Source organism: Carassius gibelio, chromosome A8 (genome assembly GCF_023724105.1).
Source record: "Carassius gibelio isolate Cgi1373 ecotype wild population from Czech Republic chromosome A8, carGib1.2-hapl.c, whole genome shotgun sequence".
Taxonomy (NCBI): Eukaryota; Metazoa; Chordata; class Actinopteri; order Cypriniformes; family Cyprinidae; genus Carassius; species Carassius gibelio.
The window spans coordinates 20,277,951-20,295,762 of NC_068378.1; the positions used below are offsets into that span (position 1 = coordinate 20,277,951).

A 17,812-nucleotide genomic window follows, 5' to 3' on the forward strand; every position below is an offset into this window, starting at 1 on the left:
GTTGACATGGTTATTTAATGAGTTCTTTTTTTACCATCAGTCAGAACACCAGGTTATTTTCCGACCAAGTGAAGCAAATGTGAAGCGGATTCCAACACTATTCACTGCAGAAGTGGTGTAGAGTGTATTTGTTCAAGGATTGGTGGCTTACATCTGCCTCTCAACTTAACCACACCCCCTTGAGAACCTACCCTTGTAAACACGATCATGAATGTAATTGATGTACATAATTATATTTATGTGAACTTGTAATTTATATATAAAATAAATATTCATTGGTCAAATGTTAGAATTTTGGGATTTTATTCATTAAATAAATAAATAAGGAATTATGTACACAATAAATATTCAGTAAGGACAGAGGGGGGGAAAGAAACAAGAAATAACCATTTTTGCAGATTAGGACATGCATGTGTGATCCATCAACATTCTACCACACGTGCAAACAAGAAGACAGTTTTTTGTCAAGCGATGGCTGGCTCCACCCCAGATTTTCTGTCCTTTCTATAATGTCAATCCCATCTTTCCTCTTTACTCCAGTTTCTGAATTTCAGCATCTGTACATCTACAGAGTAAACCTCTCCAAAGGTCCATCCAGTTCACATCCAGTAGACATTCTGTTCAATGTGCCCTTGCATTGAAAGAAATCATCAGATCAGAGTCAGTGGCCAACTGTTCTCCTCATCTGTCGGTCTCAGTTGAGTCTTTGCAACAGCATGTTCAAGGCATACTCCAGACGACTCCTCAGGTCAGCAGTGCAGCCCGCGCTGAGCAACGTGCTCAGTTGGAAAGTGGTGGAGGTTCGCTCCTCATTGATGTATGTCAACAGATATTCGTCTTGCTGTGTGCACAGGATGAGCTTGGTGTGGTCGTGGTAGAAGTTCACCTGTTGGTAGATGAACAAAAAGGTTGTGTTATTCTGGAACAGACGTGAAACACTCTCACAGAATGCAGGATGTTATTACAGCAGGGTTTGTGACCTTCTTCTTCCCACAGTGCTATAGTACTGTATACACAGCTTTTTATCTGAACAAAGACAGACCTGACTGATAACTACCCAGGGGTCTGAGAGCAATAGACAGTAGCATTTTCACAGGGGAATAAAGTTCCACCAACTTAATTTGTTACGAACTGCTGCATTAAACTAACAGTTTTCAAAAATGAAAATTCTATCAACATTTATCATGTTTTGCTTAGACAGAACACATATAACAGATGTCTTTTCCATACAATAAAAGTGAATAAAGACCATAGGCTGCCAAGCTCCAAAAATGACAAAAAAAGCTACAAGTTAACTAATTCAGTTTTATTGGATGGAAAAAAACAACATAAACATCCTGCTCAACATCTCAGCTTGCGCTCCAGAGAAGTCAATGTCAGAGAGTGAGACGACAGAACGATTGGTGAACTATCAGTTTAAGAGCCACTTTGCTTTACCTGGAATGTGCCATCGTTGAAAAGCATCAATAAAGCTCTGTCTGATTTCAGCCACTGCAGAAGATATATTCTAGTCTTCTGGGTATCTGGTTCACTTATCATATCCCCTCCCTGCATGAAAAATACGGATAAACAATATATATATTAGCACAGCAGCTTCTTATACAGCCTGAAGTCTAGACAACAAAATCAAGTCTATGGCTTCTAGACCTGTAACAATTTTAAAGCTGAATACAAACATAAGGGTTAAAACTAAGAGCGCACTCACATCCATCAAATTCTCCTCCATGTAGTGGGCAAAGTACTTGAGGATGGTGACCTGGGCCACAGCATACTCAGGAGCTTCAATAACAGAAAAAACAGACCTCTGACCGAGGGCAGCATACTGATGAACAGTCCTAAAAAACAAAGATAACATTGAATTATTACAGTCACAGTCAATGCAACCGTCACTGTTTGTTTCTACAGCCATATGTATATGAGGTCTATGACTAATGCTTGCTCTTTTACAATATTTCATGTGTAATGCCATTTGTCATTCAACTGACATTTCTAGGATATCGGTGCTGCTTCTCTTTTCTTCAGAAGATCGTCTAAAACTATGCTAGAAAACTAGCGAAGGGAATCATTAGGAATAATATCGGGCATGCTGGGTATACACTACAGTTCAAAAGACAGATTTTTTTAAAATACAAGTGCTGATTTCATAATTAGCAACTGCTTTATTCAAAAATGAATCAAACTGGCATTACATATGAGCATCTGTTTGGGGCTAAGCATTTAATTTATTTTTTAAATTGAGCAGAACTGAGCTAGCAAACAGTCAACTTGAAGCACCTACTTCTTGTCAGAGAGGAGACTCATGTGTGTTCCGCTGTTGAAAAGGACACCCACTGTGTTGTCAGACAACTGATAGCCAAAGCCATATTTGTTGGAGTAGTCAACCCACTTAGTCACCCACTTCAATATATTACAACCATTTCCTCTAGGAAGGCCGTCCGCTGTAGGAAAAAGGGCGGTGTTAAATGCAAAGTTTGTACATTGTACACGTGTACATTTTCTTTACTTTATTCTTTCTTTACTTTCTTTACTTTAGAATGGATTCAGTACAGAAACCATGGAGTGTGAAGTGTAAAGCGTAATGGGTCTTATTCACCTTTAGGCATGTGTTCAAGACAGCCTCTCAGAACACTAATAACAGCCTCTGCCACAGTGCCAGTGATGCTGTCTTCAAGACCTACAGAGAGACAGCGGGATACATTGCATCAGCTAGTGAAACTAATGAGCTGGAGTCAGACTGCACAGGTGAAACAAACACACACGCAAATAACACACACTTACATTCACTGCTGCTGCTGCTGCAGCTCCCCAAGCTGCCTCTAACAATCAAGTGAATGGTATCTCTTGTCTGTGGCCTTCCAGCAGTTGCCTGGGTAACAGGCTTTCTTGTAAGTGCTGACGGATTTCCTCCTTCCTAAAGAGGTAAAATCACAGCATATGTGTGTCTTGAATGACCTAACACTTAACCTTCATTAATATCTTAGAAGTGGTGATGAATTCCTTGTTACAGTCTACTATAAACGGAACAATGCTCACCTCGGATGAGTGTGTAGTAATCTGATTACTGATGGCAGTCTTTCTGAAATCTTGACGGAGCTTGAATATGTCTTCCTCTTCTTTGGCTAAGCGATCTGTCGGAAGAAAACCAGTTATTCATGTGGTCACCTGAAATGAGTAATGCAATAGTCAAGTAAACCAAGAACTTACTTATATTTTCATAGTACTTGGCTTTGTCCTTCTTGCCACCGAAGAGAGCAGCGGCTGCCTTTTTGAAGAAGCTCTTGGCTGGACTGGAAATATGAAAGTCTGGGGCAGAATGGCAGCAGCTGACAGGCAGAGTTTCTGGCATGAAGCCCTGCGGCGAAATCACGAGAAAAACATTGATGAAATGTCCAACTGCTTGGCTTGATTTACTGAATCTACTGTAGTGCAACAAATAAACTTACCTGGGTAAAAAATTCATGCCGAATGATGTCATCCAGGTGAGGGCGGTCCACAGGGTTCTGTGCGAGCATGCCAGAAATGAGCTGTTTGGCAGGCAAAGAGAGTGAGGCCGGGATGCTGTAATGGGCCTCTCGGATACAGCGGTATGTGTCCTTAAGATTAGTGGTCTCAAATGGAGGTTTACCCAAGAGCATGGTGTACCTGAAGAGGAAAATGTGAAATGTGTCATTTATGATTTACATATATATATATATATATATATATATATATATATATATATATATATATATATATATATATATATATATATATATAGCTCAACCAAACCAATCTCATGTTCTTTGTACTAAACAAAAGGTTAAATATTCTGGTTATTCTTTTTAATATAATGTGAGGACTGGTGTCCGCTGACTGCTTGACTACTGTCAACTTTAAAAAATAATGCAAAAAATAACCATTAAAGTTAATTATTTTCACTATATTTATTCACTATAAGCTCACTATTTAATAGTTAAAAATTGAGTGAATAACAATATAGAAAACAACTTGAAATGTAGTGCAAGACCACTTTTATGGAGCTTTTTTATAGCTTGACAGACAGCATAACATTCATTAGAGCAGCCAGCACATTTTTCAAAGACTAATTTTGTTTGTGTTCATTAGATGAAAGAAGGTTATTTAGGTTAGAAATGACATGAAGCTGAGTAAATAATCCCAGAATAGGTCATTCCTGGTGACAAACTGTACACTGCATGCTGCTATATCACTCAAGCATTAAAGCTAAAGCATGATCACTGGATATAATGACGCACACAACAGGAATGAAAAAGTAGAAATTAATTGATATAGAGTGAGTCTGAATCAGCAATCATTGCCTATTCATGCTGAGCAATTTCCAAACATAGCGTATATAGGAAACCCTCAGATCTGGTGGTGACAAACTTACATGACGCAGCCCAAAGCCCACACGTCAGACTCCCAGCCGTGGCCCTGTTTGTTCAGCACTTCCGGGGACAGGTAGTTGGGTGTACCGCAGATCGTTTTGCGTCTGTTGCTGACTGGCTCCAGTTTGGCAGCCAGCCCAAAATCTCCCACTTTCAGCTCCATTGAGTCATTGACAAACAAGTTGCCTTTGAATGATAAAACGGATGATTTTGAACTACTTATAAACTGATGGAATGTTAATAAACATCTTGATGCATGTACAGTGAACATATACATACCTAGTTTCAAGTCACGATGCAGGATCTCTAAATCGTGAAGGTATTTTAAAGCAGACACTGTCTGTTTCAAGTAGTACCTCACTTCAGGTTCTGTTAGGACTTTACGTGCCTTTAATATATGGGCCAGCGACTAGAAAAAATACCAGGAGTCAGTTAGGAGGACACAGAGTCATTTGCATTAAATATTACAATAGAATTCCTCACTTTAAAAAACATTTAGACATTTCAACTTACTCTTCTACTGCAGTACTCCAACAGAATATAGATGTTCTCTTTGTCTTCAAAGTGGTGGTAGAAATGCACAATGTGTTTGTGGCTGAGAGCTCTGTGGAGGTCAATCTCTCGGTTTATCTGGAACAACAGAATAAGGAACATACGTGAGAGGTCTTGATCAATCGTTTGTGCTGTCTTATCTATATATGCCATGTGTCTGTCCTACCTTCTCTCTCTGATGTGGTTTTGAGACACGTGAATGCGGGATGATTTTGGCTGCATAGACTTTACTTGAAGACAGGTCGGTCATTTCATAGCACTTTGCAAAGCCTCCCTAGGACATAGAGAAAGTATAAGATAAGTTTAATGTTCACCAAGATAAAGAGATTTTCAAAAAGCAATGTAATCATATCCAATGCATGCATAGATAGATAGATAGATAGATAGATAGATAGATAGATAGATAGATAGATAGATAGATAGATAGATAGATAGATAGATAGATAGATAGATAGATAGATTAGAAAAAGCAATGCACAATTTATTTATTGCATCATGCACAAATGCAATAAATAATAATTTTTCAAATAGAATAATAAGATTCGCATCAAATAATAAAATGCTTTTGACTTAATAAAATATTGTAATTAATATTAGCATTAATATTGAGCTCATTACCTTTCCTAAAACTTTTCCCCGGCAGTAACATTTCCCAGTGTTGGGGTCTGTGATGATTCTGGAATACTCTGTGCCGGTCCGACTGTTATCCTCTGGCTTTTTCCATCCTTGCTCACTTATTTTATTGAGCTCACACATCTTGTCGCTGTGTGTCGTTATAGTTGGGTACGAGGTATTCCTCAGCGTCTCCATGACTCTGTTACTGTGTGTGCTGTCACAGTGCTGCTGTACCGGCGTGTCTACTCGCTTTTATACCGCAGCGCCCGCGCGCCTCTGCTCTACACGAACTGCGTCACGAGACGGGAAGACCCTATATGGCGTGAGGTCTGGCGTATAGCTCTGTCATCCGTCTTATACCTCACTGTATCCATTTTTAAACATCCTAGACATTTCATAAATACCTAAGCACAGATTATCAGGAGTCAAAATCTGGTCTTCCTGAGCAATGATTCATATATACAGTACATTCATATTGTCAGTGGTCAGATAGCAGTCTCTCACATAGTGCTGAATACACATCTTGTTTTTTTGGGCAAAGGTGTATATATATATATATATATATATATATATATATATATATATATATATATATATATATATATATATATATATATATATATATATGTATATATAATGTATGTATGTATGTATATGTACTGTATGTATGCATGTATGTATATTTGATAAGCGCAGGTTCAATAAATGAACAATCTTAAAGACATTTACACGTTTGAAACCGTCTTGATGCACAGAATAGTGTCAGAGCATCACCATGTGGTCAAAGTGACACACAACATCTGCCACGTTCCATTTTTAAAAGAATCATAAGCATTTTTATATCAGATTATAAATAATTATTATAAATAATTAATTGTCATGTTAGATGAAATATTATCTAAAATAAAATTAAAATAGCTTCTCGACTATGTAATAATTAAAACCATACACTAATGTTCTAATTTTGATGTTAATTTGCATTAAGATTACAATTTTTGGTATTATTTATTATCTCATTGTGATTATCAAAATATATTTAGCTAAATATATTGTGCACAAACTTTTAAGTAAAAAAAAGGGTTTTAAGGGAGCAGTTGTGGCCTAATAATCTGACTGTCGACTGAGGTGAGACACCGGATAGGTACCAAACCCCAAACTGCTCCCTGGGTACTGAAGCAAAAATGGCTGCCCACTGCTCAGAGAGAGAGAGAGAGAGAGAGAGTGTGTGTGTGTGTGTGTGTGTGTGTGTGTGTGTGTGTGTGTGCACACTTGGATGGGATAAATGAGACACCATACTTGGCTACACGTCATGCCATTTTCACTTTCACTTAAAGTGTAAAATCCTTTAAAAATGTCAAATGTAACACCCAAGAAATTACATAATTTGTACATGTTCTACAGCATAAAAAGCAATAAAAATGTTACTCAAACAATAAAAAAAACAATTAAATATATATTTTTCTTAATTTGTGGAAAATAAGTCTGACCTAAATGTAATGGAGAAACGTGTTTTTTTATCTTCATAATCCTTTTGTGCAGTTTGCTGGCAGTGGGGTAATTTTGGCTCTTTATTTTAATATTTTGTTTAGAATTTCACAACACAGACAAACAACTTGTCAGCCCAACCTACCTGTGGTTATAAGAGAAAAAAAAACTCTCCTTAATATATATATATAAAAAAGTGCTAGTACCGAATGTGTTCTAAAAGTGCCTTTTAGCCCATGCTAAAACATGAAACAGAAAGCTTTCTGACACAAGGGAAGATGCTTTTCGCCTCATCTCATGGTAGCTTGTGTTGAACGCTTCCGTATAGCATCCATATCATATGCCCAAGTCTGGTCTAGTCCTTTACCCTCAGAGACTGTGGGAGTACAGACAGGAAATTACATGAGCCTCATCTGGTAACTCCATCTCCAGTTTCCTACCCAACACCTTAATCTGTAGAGCACAAAGCACACTGTATTGACCAAGGCAATCACAGACAGGTGGTTTTATTCATTTATTTTTTGCATTAGTGTTTTGCATTAAGAAGCAGGCCTATGTCCTTCCACATGTCTCACACAATATCTTGTTTCAAATTACTTAAAACTCTACAGAGTAACCTAACCTAAAATTCATAAAATTCCAATGATCAGAGAAAATCACGTCACAATTAAAAATAAATGTCTAGAATGATGTAATTCATTGCACTGATTTTTAAAGATGCTATCTTAATGCTCAGCTCAATATAAATGAAGAAAGGACATCTGTGCATAATTACTACTCCAGGAGCCAAGAAAACAGTCACATTGTTATATTTGGACAAATCAGTCTGAGAGGAAGTGATAAAACTGAATCATCAACACTTGGACATGTGAAATAAAATATGTATGCAGTATATACTTTTTAAAAAGGTGGTTTTCTACACTGTTGTAGAACTACTACAGTTAGGTTCGCTGAGGCCCTATGTCCTGCACATAATGGCTTTAATGTTTAATATTTTTTTAGCATCCCTACAGGGCAACATTTACTTAACCAGTGGAATTAGTTGGGGGCGGAGCTATTTGTTTACTGGCCAATGGAAGACAAACTGAAGTGTGTATTTTCTGCTGGCACAGGAATTACACATTTTCCTTTAACACCTCTACCTTACCTTCCAAAAGTCTTGGTTTATAAAACTTGCAGTGCTGGATGGTATTCCCTTCCACTTTACCTTTACTCTGGCATATTCAGTTAGGATAGAATTCATTTCAAAGCCAGTGCACTGGAAACCCTCTACAGTGGCAGCAATTACCTGCAAAACACACCCAGGCCAACCCTACACTTTGAGAACCAGTGTCTGTGATATTTATGTCATTTAAAACTGGACATGAATCAGACATCCTGTGGCTCATATTGTTCGCTTACCATGTATAAAAGAAGAAGAATATTTTTAACTGCAAGACCAATACACTGTTCACTTGTCACTGCTGTGTGTGTGCATCTGGATGGGTTAAATGCAGAGCACCAATTCTGAGTATGGGTTACTATACTTGGCAAAATGTCACGACTTTCAATGATTCTTGCAATTTATTATACATGTAACAGGAGAAAACTATTTTTTTTTATTCAAATTTGACTTGAGAGTTAATCAGATCTATTCTTGGACACAAAAGAGGCAGCCCGAGGTAGGCTGCCCAGTGGCCATTTTAGTGAGAAATGACTGTTTAAATAACCCACATATTAGTCATTTCATTTTAGAAAGCCAAGCCCCAAGAGCTTAGAAATGAGCTACATCTAACAGCAAAGTCATGCAAAATTATAAATAAACTGTTATCAAATGTGTTTTCTTTTCTTTTGTTTTACATTTGTTATGTTTCCCATACATTCTCTCCCACTCAGTTGCTAAGCATCTTGCGATGTAATGTGATGAGAAAGTAGTATTCTGCAGAAAGCCATCAGAGGCATCTGAAACAGAAAGTGCTTAAAACACAAAACTTCATCTGAATATCTATAGCACGTGGAGATAGACATGATTAAAAATGTTAAATACTATATACATTACATTATTATAATTTTTGTTTAATGTCCATGTCCATGTTTTAGAAGACAAATATGTGCATGGGTTATTATGCAGAATTATTAGTAATAACAGCAATATTTGAAAATACGTCACATATTCAGTAAATTATTGTTTACTGTCAATGTTAAAGACTCACCAGTCGCCCATCACCAGATCCCAGATCTGCCAGACACCCTGCTCTCCCATGCATGAGTTTCATTACATTCTGGGTCTGTGTTTTACTGGAGGGCAAATAAGGCATCTGGACAATATTAATTTCACTTACATCAGTGATTAATTGATTTCCATTTTCTCTCTGTAAGACTATAAATCCAAACAACCACTGTATCCAGGCACATGGTAAAATGCAGAGTGTTGCCATATAAAAGGATAACAGGGTATTGAACGAATAGATGAGCAAAGCTATAAATAGCTGGCAAACTATTGTATATGACTTCCAGCTCATGGAACCTTGAGGCATATGGGTACTTTCTGAAAACCAGGAAGTGCAAATAATAACCAGAGGCCATAAACTCCCACGAGCAAAAGCATCAGATGCAGCTGTGAAAACTGGCTTTCCCTGAGTATGATGGGTGCGCTTACAACTTTTATGCTTATCACTGAATCCTCCATTGTACAAGTGTAATGTATATGACTCAATATGAAAAATAAATCTGATCAATGCTGACATGCACGTCATAAGACATATAAGACTTTTTTCTCCCCTCCGCATGCAAGCAGGTTCAGTGGAGTTCTTCTACCACTAGAGGGCGATACGAATCCAGTGTTTTCAATGGAATCAACGTTTAAAAAGTTTTTTTTTTTTTTTTACTAGAAGAGATTATTATATAGCACAGTCATGGGCAGAGTATGTAAATGTTATACCATCTGAACGCGTAGCCTATGCCAGAGTTTTCTATTTCTACAACAGCAGAGGCGCACGCGAGAGTGGGATGGATGACCTAGCTCATTAATATTTAATTTATCCTAATAAAACATCCTATGGCGAGGGATTTTTCTATAACTTCCTATTTTGTTTTTGCTTAGCTCTTGAATATTAAAAAGTGTGTTGTACGCTTATAGTAGGATTCGTACTGCAGGTCTTGGTTTAAACATAAACTTTACATTTCTTTTTTTTTTTTTCTAAATTAATCAGAAAGTAATGCCGAGATAAGAAAAAAGCTCATGAGGGATAAAATTAGCCCATATTGTTGCTCGAATGATTGCATTCATAATACTAAAGCAACAATACATTGAATTACAATAACGGAAATCCGAGATAATGTTATTACAATGAAAACTAATATTTTTGAATTTCACAATATCATGTTCTTCGAAAGTTACCTACTGTATCATTATTGTTTTGTTTACCTTCCCCCTCTTTATTTCAATCGTTTTTGTTCATTCACATTTGATTATTCTTTTCTATTGTTTGTAATATTTATTGAATTATTTATTATTGTAGTCTACTTTTGTTTCATATATTAAAGCATAATAAATCATAAATCTGTTTATTATATTTTGAATACAAATTTGATCATACTTTTCTGTATGTTGTCTTTGATTTGTGTGTGTGTGTGTGAGAGAGAGAGAGAGAGAGAGAGAGCGAGCGCACGCACGCTCTGGGCGGATGTGGGATGAATGGGTGGAGAGTGCGAGTGTCTGCTGACGTCCATTGCGAGCATCACTGCATCCAACATTTATCCTTCCTTACAGCCGACTCCACCTCTCCACAACGGGAAAAAAAACTATAATTTATTAGCACTAAATTAGAATCAAGCTCCGTTTATTGTATTGTTTTTTATTTATTGTCAAAAACAATGGATTTATACGGAAAGGTAAGTGAGAAACCGCGTTACATAGCTACTATGTTGTTTGGTCGTAACGGATCCCCGCAAAAATAAAAATAAACGGCTAATTTAGTCATACTGTAAAAAACATAAGTGTCGTTTAAATAGATTTGTCATTTGACAGCGTGCATAATAATGACCGGCTATGAAAGGTTTATTACATTGATGAAACGCAACATTAGTGACGACAAAAGCAGTAAAAGCTCAGTTATTTATAGGAGCTGCTAATTCAAACATTCTTGGTTATTTAAATGTAGAAATATTGTGTACATAAACCTTTTGATTATGCTCTCATTTAAAGCTCAATGTCTGTTCATCTATGGTCCACTTCAAAAATAGTTTTTGTCTATTATAAGCACTAGGTGACTGAAGACTATTAATGTTTAATATTCAGGGCTTGACTGAAAAGAGACTGACCCCTTTAACAACGCTCAGCCTTGAACAACACACAGGCTCGGTCTCAAAACCTAGTGAGCTGCCTACCAAGACAATATTTTCAGCACATAAAGATTCTAAAACGTGTTGTTGTTTTTTTTTCATGTCACAGTTTTAACTACAGACTCACAAATGTGCATTTGCTCAGCAAGACTCAATAGAAAGTTGTAAACAATAAAGTATAATAGAAAATGCTTGCGTATTTAAATCTTTTACATTATTTACTTTGTTTTCTTTAATATTAGAATACTTCGAAATCAGTTTTGTTATTAAAAACCGTGACAGTGATCACATCTGTCTCTGTCTACGTAAAAAATTAATCGAGACAATATATACACATTCATTTATAGTTCAGAACTTGTGAAAAATGCATTAATATTCAAACTTACAAGTTACATTTTGGTTACAAATGTTAAAAATGGGACTAAATGGGTTAGATTCAAAAATGCTGTATGACTCTCACTATAAGCTCCAATAGAGTTGTGGACAGCTCCTGGTGCTGACTTTTGTAGAGACATACAAAGCCTACTTATAAAACAAAGAGATCTGAGTCCTTAATGAAATCCAGAAGACCTCTCTCTCTCCCTCCTTATTTATAATATCAAGTAACTGTATATGGCATCCTATAATTATATTTCTACCATATTAAGAGTTTATGGAATATTGTTAGACTGTAAACCTTTGATCTTTTCATTGCATTGTCTCTGTGTTCTCACAGATGGCTGCTACGCAAGACAACAAACAGAAGGAGAACTCTGATCAAAACTTTGATTACATGTTCAAGTTGTTGATCATTGGGAACAGCAGTGTTGGCAAAACATCTTTCCTCTTCCGCTATGCTGATGATACTTTCACATCTGCATTTGTCAGTACGGTGGGCATCGACTTTAAGGTCAAAACTGTCTATAAGAACGACAAAAGGATCAAGCTTCAGATCTGGGTAAATTCTCTCTCGTTTTAAATCGAAATGGAAAAACCACACAGACTTTAAGCCTTCTTTAACTCAGCATCAATGTTTCATGGTTGGTAAAGCATTGAAGGGCTGGATAATCACATATGGGTGCAGTGTAAACATCACATGGGCTGATGATTAACAGTGGCTTATGGAAAGAGAACATAAGCCATTGTCACCTTATCTAGGCCTTCAAGTCAGCACAGCTAAAATGATCTGTTCATCAGATTGTGGCACGCTTTTCTATTTTAGTCTTTCAGTGAAAGCACTGCTACTTTTAGAGGTGACAAACCCCCATCTCAATCAGTTCTCAGACTCAAGCGCACATTCATTTCACACATTTGTTGTATGGATGTTGTATTGCAAATTTTCATTTTTTGGTGAAGTATTTCTTTAACTCAGGATCACCTCTTGTATATCTGACTTCATAATGCATAAAGGTTTGCACTTTTTTTAGACTACTTTATTGCATGAAATAATGCTTATTTATTAGGACACAGCCGGACAGGAAAGGTACAGGACTATCACCACTGCCTACTACAGAGGGGCCATGGGCTTCATCCTGATGTATGACATTACTAACGAGGAGTCTTTTGCTGCTGTACAGGACTGGTAAGTGGATTTAAAACTTACAATATGCATTATGACAGCCAGAGCTTCTGCTTTGGACAGAAGTATTCGTGAGCGTTCAGAATCACCAGTGTGTGGGTTTGCAGAGGTGATCCTGGCTGCAGTTTCCGTCTGCTTGATGGCTTGAGACATTCATACCTGTCCATCCTGGAGTCAAAATCTATAAATGAAAGTTAGGAATCATATCAGAAACATGAAAGTACAGAAATATTACTTAACCATGGATTTGTGTTAAAACTTTACTTGATTTATTGGGCCCTATTTAAACGATCTGAAACGCAAGTGTCAAAGCGCGAAGCGCAAGTAAGTTTGTGGGTGGGTCTCGGCGCTGTTGCTATTTTCCCGGCGGGATAAATGGCTCTTGCGCCCGGCGCAAATCTAAAATGGGTGGGTCTGAAGTAGCTTCATTATTCATAGGTGTGGTTTGGGCGTAACGTGAAATAAACCAATCAGAGCGTCATCCAACATTCCCTTTAAAAGCAGGTGCGCAAGTTCCATTATGGATTGCTATTATTATGGCGTATTTACCAGGCGCACGCCAGGAGCGGTTCACAGCCGAGGAGACTTATGTTCTTGTAAAAGCAATGAAAGACAGAGAAATTGTGTTGTATGGGGATTGGAGAAACCCACCCAAAATTGCGTCGGTTAAACAGGCGTGGGAGGAAATAGCCACAACTGTTTCATCGATTTTTTTTCCTGGTTCTTGACGGACAAACCAATTTGTCAGATGTCCTTATATACATATATGTCTTGCCACTATTGGGCAAACAGGTCTGATCCTTAATTACTACAATTAGCCTGAATAATTTGTAAGCAAGATTTATGCCTATTTTTTCACATCTTCGTGGCACACCACAATGATTTCCGTCATCTCATGTGTTAATATTTTTTTAGTGTAACAATTTATGAATCTTAATAAAAATCTGTGTAGATTATATGAGCAAAGTGTATGCGCGTTGTGCACGCTATATACATTAAGGTCAAGCATGCGCCCTTAAAATAGCATAATGAACAGCGCGCAACGCGCCACTGACTTTAGACTAGGGGCCCTATCTTGCACCCAGCGCAATTGACTTTGTACACCTACGCATGTGTCATTCCTATTTTGCACCCGCGCAAAGCGCGCTTTTCCCTCCACAGAAGCACGTCGCTAAACTAGTGAATGAACTTGCGCTCCCTGGGCGGTTCAGCGCAAAAAAGGAGGCGTGTTCCGGCGCAAACAATCCCTGGTGCTATTTTGCTGTTCCATTAAACAATTGCGCCACTGACCAGAAAAAACCTAGTCTAAAGTCAGTGGCGCGTTGCGCGTTGTTCATTATGCTATTTTAAGGGCGCATGCTTGACCATAATGTATAGCGTGCACAACGCGCATACACTTTGCTCATGTAATCTACACAGATGCAACAGTTATTTTTGCAAATCATAAATTGTTACACTAAAAAAATATATTAACACATGAGATGACGGAAATCATTGTGGTGTGCCACCACGATGTGAAAAAATAGGCATAAATCTAGCTTACAAATCATTCAGGCTAATTGTAGTAATTAAGGATCAGACATGTTTGAGGTCATATATGTATATAAGGACATCTGACAAATTGGTTTGTCCGTCAGGAACCAGGAAAAAAAAATCGATGAAACAATTGTAGCTATTTCCTCCCACGCCTGTTTAACCGACGCTATTTTGGGTGGGTTTCTCCCATCCCGATACAACACAACTTCTCTGTCTTTCACTGCTCTTACAAGAACATCAGTCTCCTCGGCTGTGAACCGCTCCTTGCGTGCGCCTGGTAAATAGCCTACGCCATAATAATAGCAATCCATAATGGAACTTGCGCACCTGCTTTTAAAGGGAATGTTGGATGACGCTCTGATTGGTTTATTTCACGTTACGCCCAAACCACACCTATGAATAATGAAGCTGCTTCAGACCAACCCATTTTAGATTTGCGCCGGGCGCAAGAGCCATTTATCCCGCCGGGAAAATAGCAACAGCGCCGAGACCCACCCACAAACTTACTTGCGCTTCGCGCTTTGACACTTGCGTTTCAGATCGTTAAAATAGGGCCCTAGGTTTTTTCTGGTCAGTGGCGCAATTGTTTAATGGAACAACAAAATAGCACCAGGGATTGTTTGCGCCGGAACACGCCTCTTTTTTTGCGCTGATCCGCCCAGGGAGCGCAAGTTCATTCACTAGTTTAGCGACGTGCTTCTGTGGAGGGAAAAGCGCGCTTTGCGCGGTTGCAAAATAGGAATGACACATGCGTCGGTGTACAAAGTCAATTGCGCTGGGTGCAAGATAGGGCCCTTAGTGCCTAAGCCAAAACATGAAAATAAACAGCATTTAAATCTATTAATTCAGTTTTAATTGTTAAAAAAAAAAAAAAAAAATTCCTTAAACTAGCAGATACAGACTTAAAGGGATAATTAATGCAAAAATTAACTCAGCCTCAGTTTAACTCAGCCTCATGTCATTCCTAACTCGTACAGTATAAGAACTTAAAGGAAGCTATTTTGAAGAACATTGGTAACCAAAGTTTTGGTTAACATTGGCGTCCTATGTATGGACAAAAAACTTTCTTAAAGTATCTTCTTTTGTGTTCCAAAGAAAAAAGAAAGTCATAGGAGTGTGGAACGACAAGAGTTCCAATCATTCCAGTGATTTTCCAGAAAGGAAATGGTGCACTGTATTTCAAGTCATCTGAAGTCATATAATAGCGCTGTGTGAAAAACATTTACTGTTCCTCTAAATTACACAGGAGCTTGATTTATCATGTTAGTTTAGTAAGATAAAAAAAAAAAATTTACAAGAGAAAAAAATTCATGATGACCTGCGAAATAAAATATGTGTGTTTTTGAAGGAAATTGTTTCAATTTAATACAAATACCCCAAAATACACTGTACTAATAAAGAGCCGTAACATCTCTGGATTAGAAACCCCCAGAACATGCTGCTGTAGAGAATGATGACATATTCATACAATAAAACTCTCAAAGGTTTTGGTATGAGTCTGGCACATCTTGTGTTGGAGGATGTCTGCTCACTTTTGTCTCGTCTTGTGTCAGGGCCACCCAGATTAAGACATACTCTTGGGACAATGCCCAGGTGATCCTCGCTGGAAACAAAAGCGACATGGAGGAGGAGAGGATAGTGTCTGTAGAAAGTGGGAGAATTCTAGCAGAACAGCTGGGTAAGATATATATATATATATATATATATATATATATATATATATATATATATATATATATATACATACACACACACACACACACACACACACACACACTGTATTAGGGATGCACAATATTGAATGTTAACTGATATATGATATGGTAATATTTTTCAACTAATTTTGGTCAATATATACAAAGCAGTATGAATATATTATTTTTAATTTTGGCTAATTCTGAGCAAATAATTACTTGTTAGGACAGAGAGTATATGTATCTCTGAGAGATATAAGATATATAACGATCCTATATTGTACACCGTCATTTGGGGTTAGAAATATTTCTTTTTTTAAATAATTTCTAAGAAACTAATATTTCTATTCAGCAAGGACACAGTAAATGCATCAAAAGTGAAAGAAAATTGACTACAAAAGATTTATATTTCAAACAAATTATGTTCTTTTGACCTTTCTATTTATCACAGAATCCTGGAAATCATGTCCTGTAAAAAAATAAAATAATGGGTTCCACAATTAAATAAAAAAAACACCACTGTTCTCAACATCGATAATAATCAATAATGATGTCTCGAGCTTCAGATCAGCATATCAGAATGTTTTCTGAAGGATCATTTAACAATGTATTTCAGAATATAACTGTTTTACTGTATTTTTGATCACATAATGGAAGCCTTGATGAGCATAAGAGACTTAAAAACATTTAAAAAATCTTACCTACCCCAAACTCTTCAAACAAGTCAATGTGTATTTCCTTTGCTTACCAAAAATCTTTCTTTCCGAAAAGGATTAGAGTTTTTTGAGACAAGCGCAAAGGACAACATCAACGTCAAGCAGACTTTTGAATGCTTGGTGGACATCATTTGCGACAAGATGTCCGACACTCTTGAGGCCGACCCTGCCGTTACCACAGGAACGCCTACTACCAGACTGATGGACAACGCGACGCCCCCGCAGCAGTCTGACTGTAGCTGCTAGAGTTCACCGTCCAGGCCGTTCGCTGCTGTGGCTCAAGTGCTGTCGCCAAGCTTCTGTATTCTGACACAGAATAAGTTACTGAACCTCAAATCTTTGGCCTGGCTTCAACTCCTAGTTTTTTTGGTGTTAATGACATAGCAAACTAGCAAGATTGTGCCAAACACAAGTGTCAAACCTTTTCCTTCCTTTATGCCATTATACCAGGATACAGGACTTTTTTTCAGGGGTTGATAGTGTATCTGCATCCTCTATACCACAATATCTCTCATATTAGTCATTTTAGCACAAGCAGAAACGAGTTGAACTTTAGATGTTCTGCAAGCATTCCCATGTCTCTCAGGGGAATTAAAGACTTCTGCAAATTTATAAATTCTACATACTTGTCTATCCTATGTGTAACGTATTGAGAGGATGTTGAACTGGCATTTTGCTGACGAGTCAGTTGGATCTGTTTGTGTGTGACCGTGTGACTGCGAAAGCTAAAAGTTATGAGAAAAAATAAATGTGGCCTTGAAATGGTTAACTTGTGTAGATCCAGTCTTTCATATGGTCCCGTACAGAATCGGTATCTTCATTCTTTAATTCAAAATCAAATCAAATAATTATTTAAAAAAATTCAAATGATAAAAAAAAAAAAATTATAGTAAAATAAAAACTAAAACAATAAAAAATTTACTTGAAATAAACATTAACTGAAATAGA

General features: G+C 37.3%; 3 protein-coding genes across 3 annotated transcripts; 1 reads left to right on the top strand and 2 right to left on the bottom strand.

Moving 5' to 3' along the window:
- Positions 1–286: 286 nt before the first annotated feature.
- On the bottom strand, positions 287–5,793 carry LOC128018824 (serine/threonine-protein kinase PLK2-like). The gene is made up of 14 exons (XM_052604617.1): positions 5,556–5,793; positions 5,104–5,211; positions 4,899–5,015; positions 4,665–4,794; positions 4,388–4,571; positions 3,444–3,642; positions 3,205–3,352; positions 3,034–3,128; positions 2,779–2,911; positions 2,594–2,674; positions 2,279–2,438; positions 1,706–1,835; positions 1,438–1,548; positions 287–886 (listed from the first exon to the last, which is right to left on the bottom strand). Exons 1-14 carry the CDS (start codon positions 5,745–5,747, stop codon positions 695–697), a joined length of 1,980 nt encoding a protein of 659 aa, XP_052460577.1. The 5' UTR covers positions 5,748–5,793; the 3' UTR covers positions 287–694.
- Positions 5,794–7,406: 1,613 nt separating this feature from the next.
- Positions 7,407–9,624, bottom strand: LOC128019155 (ATP synthase subunit C lysine N-methyltransferase-like). Its single transcript, XM_052605211.1, has 5 exons — positions 9,544–9,624; positions 9,230–9,334; positions 8,185–8,325; positions 7,813–7,863; positions 7,407–7,490 (listed from the first exon to the last, which is right to left on the bottom strand). The coding sequence occupies exons 1-5, from the start codon at positions 9,622–9,624 to the stop codon at positions 7,407–7,409; spliced, it is 462 nt and encodes a 153-aa protein (XP_052461171.1).
- Positions 9,625–10,715: 1,091 nt separating this feature from the next.
- LOC128018825 (ras-related protein Rab-3C-like) lies at positions 10,716–17,633 on the top strand. The gene is made up of 5 exons (XM_052604618.1): positions 10,716–10,910; positions 12,076–12,297; positions 12,803–12,921; positions 16,008–16,132; positions 16,920–17,633. Exons 1-5 carry the CDS (start codon positions 10,893–10,895, stop codon positions 17,108–17,110), a joined length of 675 nt encoding a protein of 224 aa, XP_052460578.1. The 5' UTR covers positions 10,716–10,892; the 3' UTR covers positions 17,111–17,633.
- The last annotated feature ends 179 nt before the right edge of the window (positions 17,634–17,812 follow it).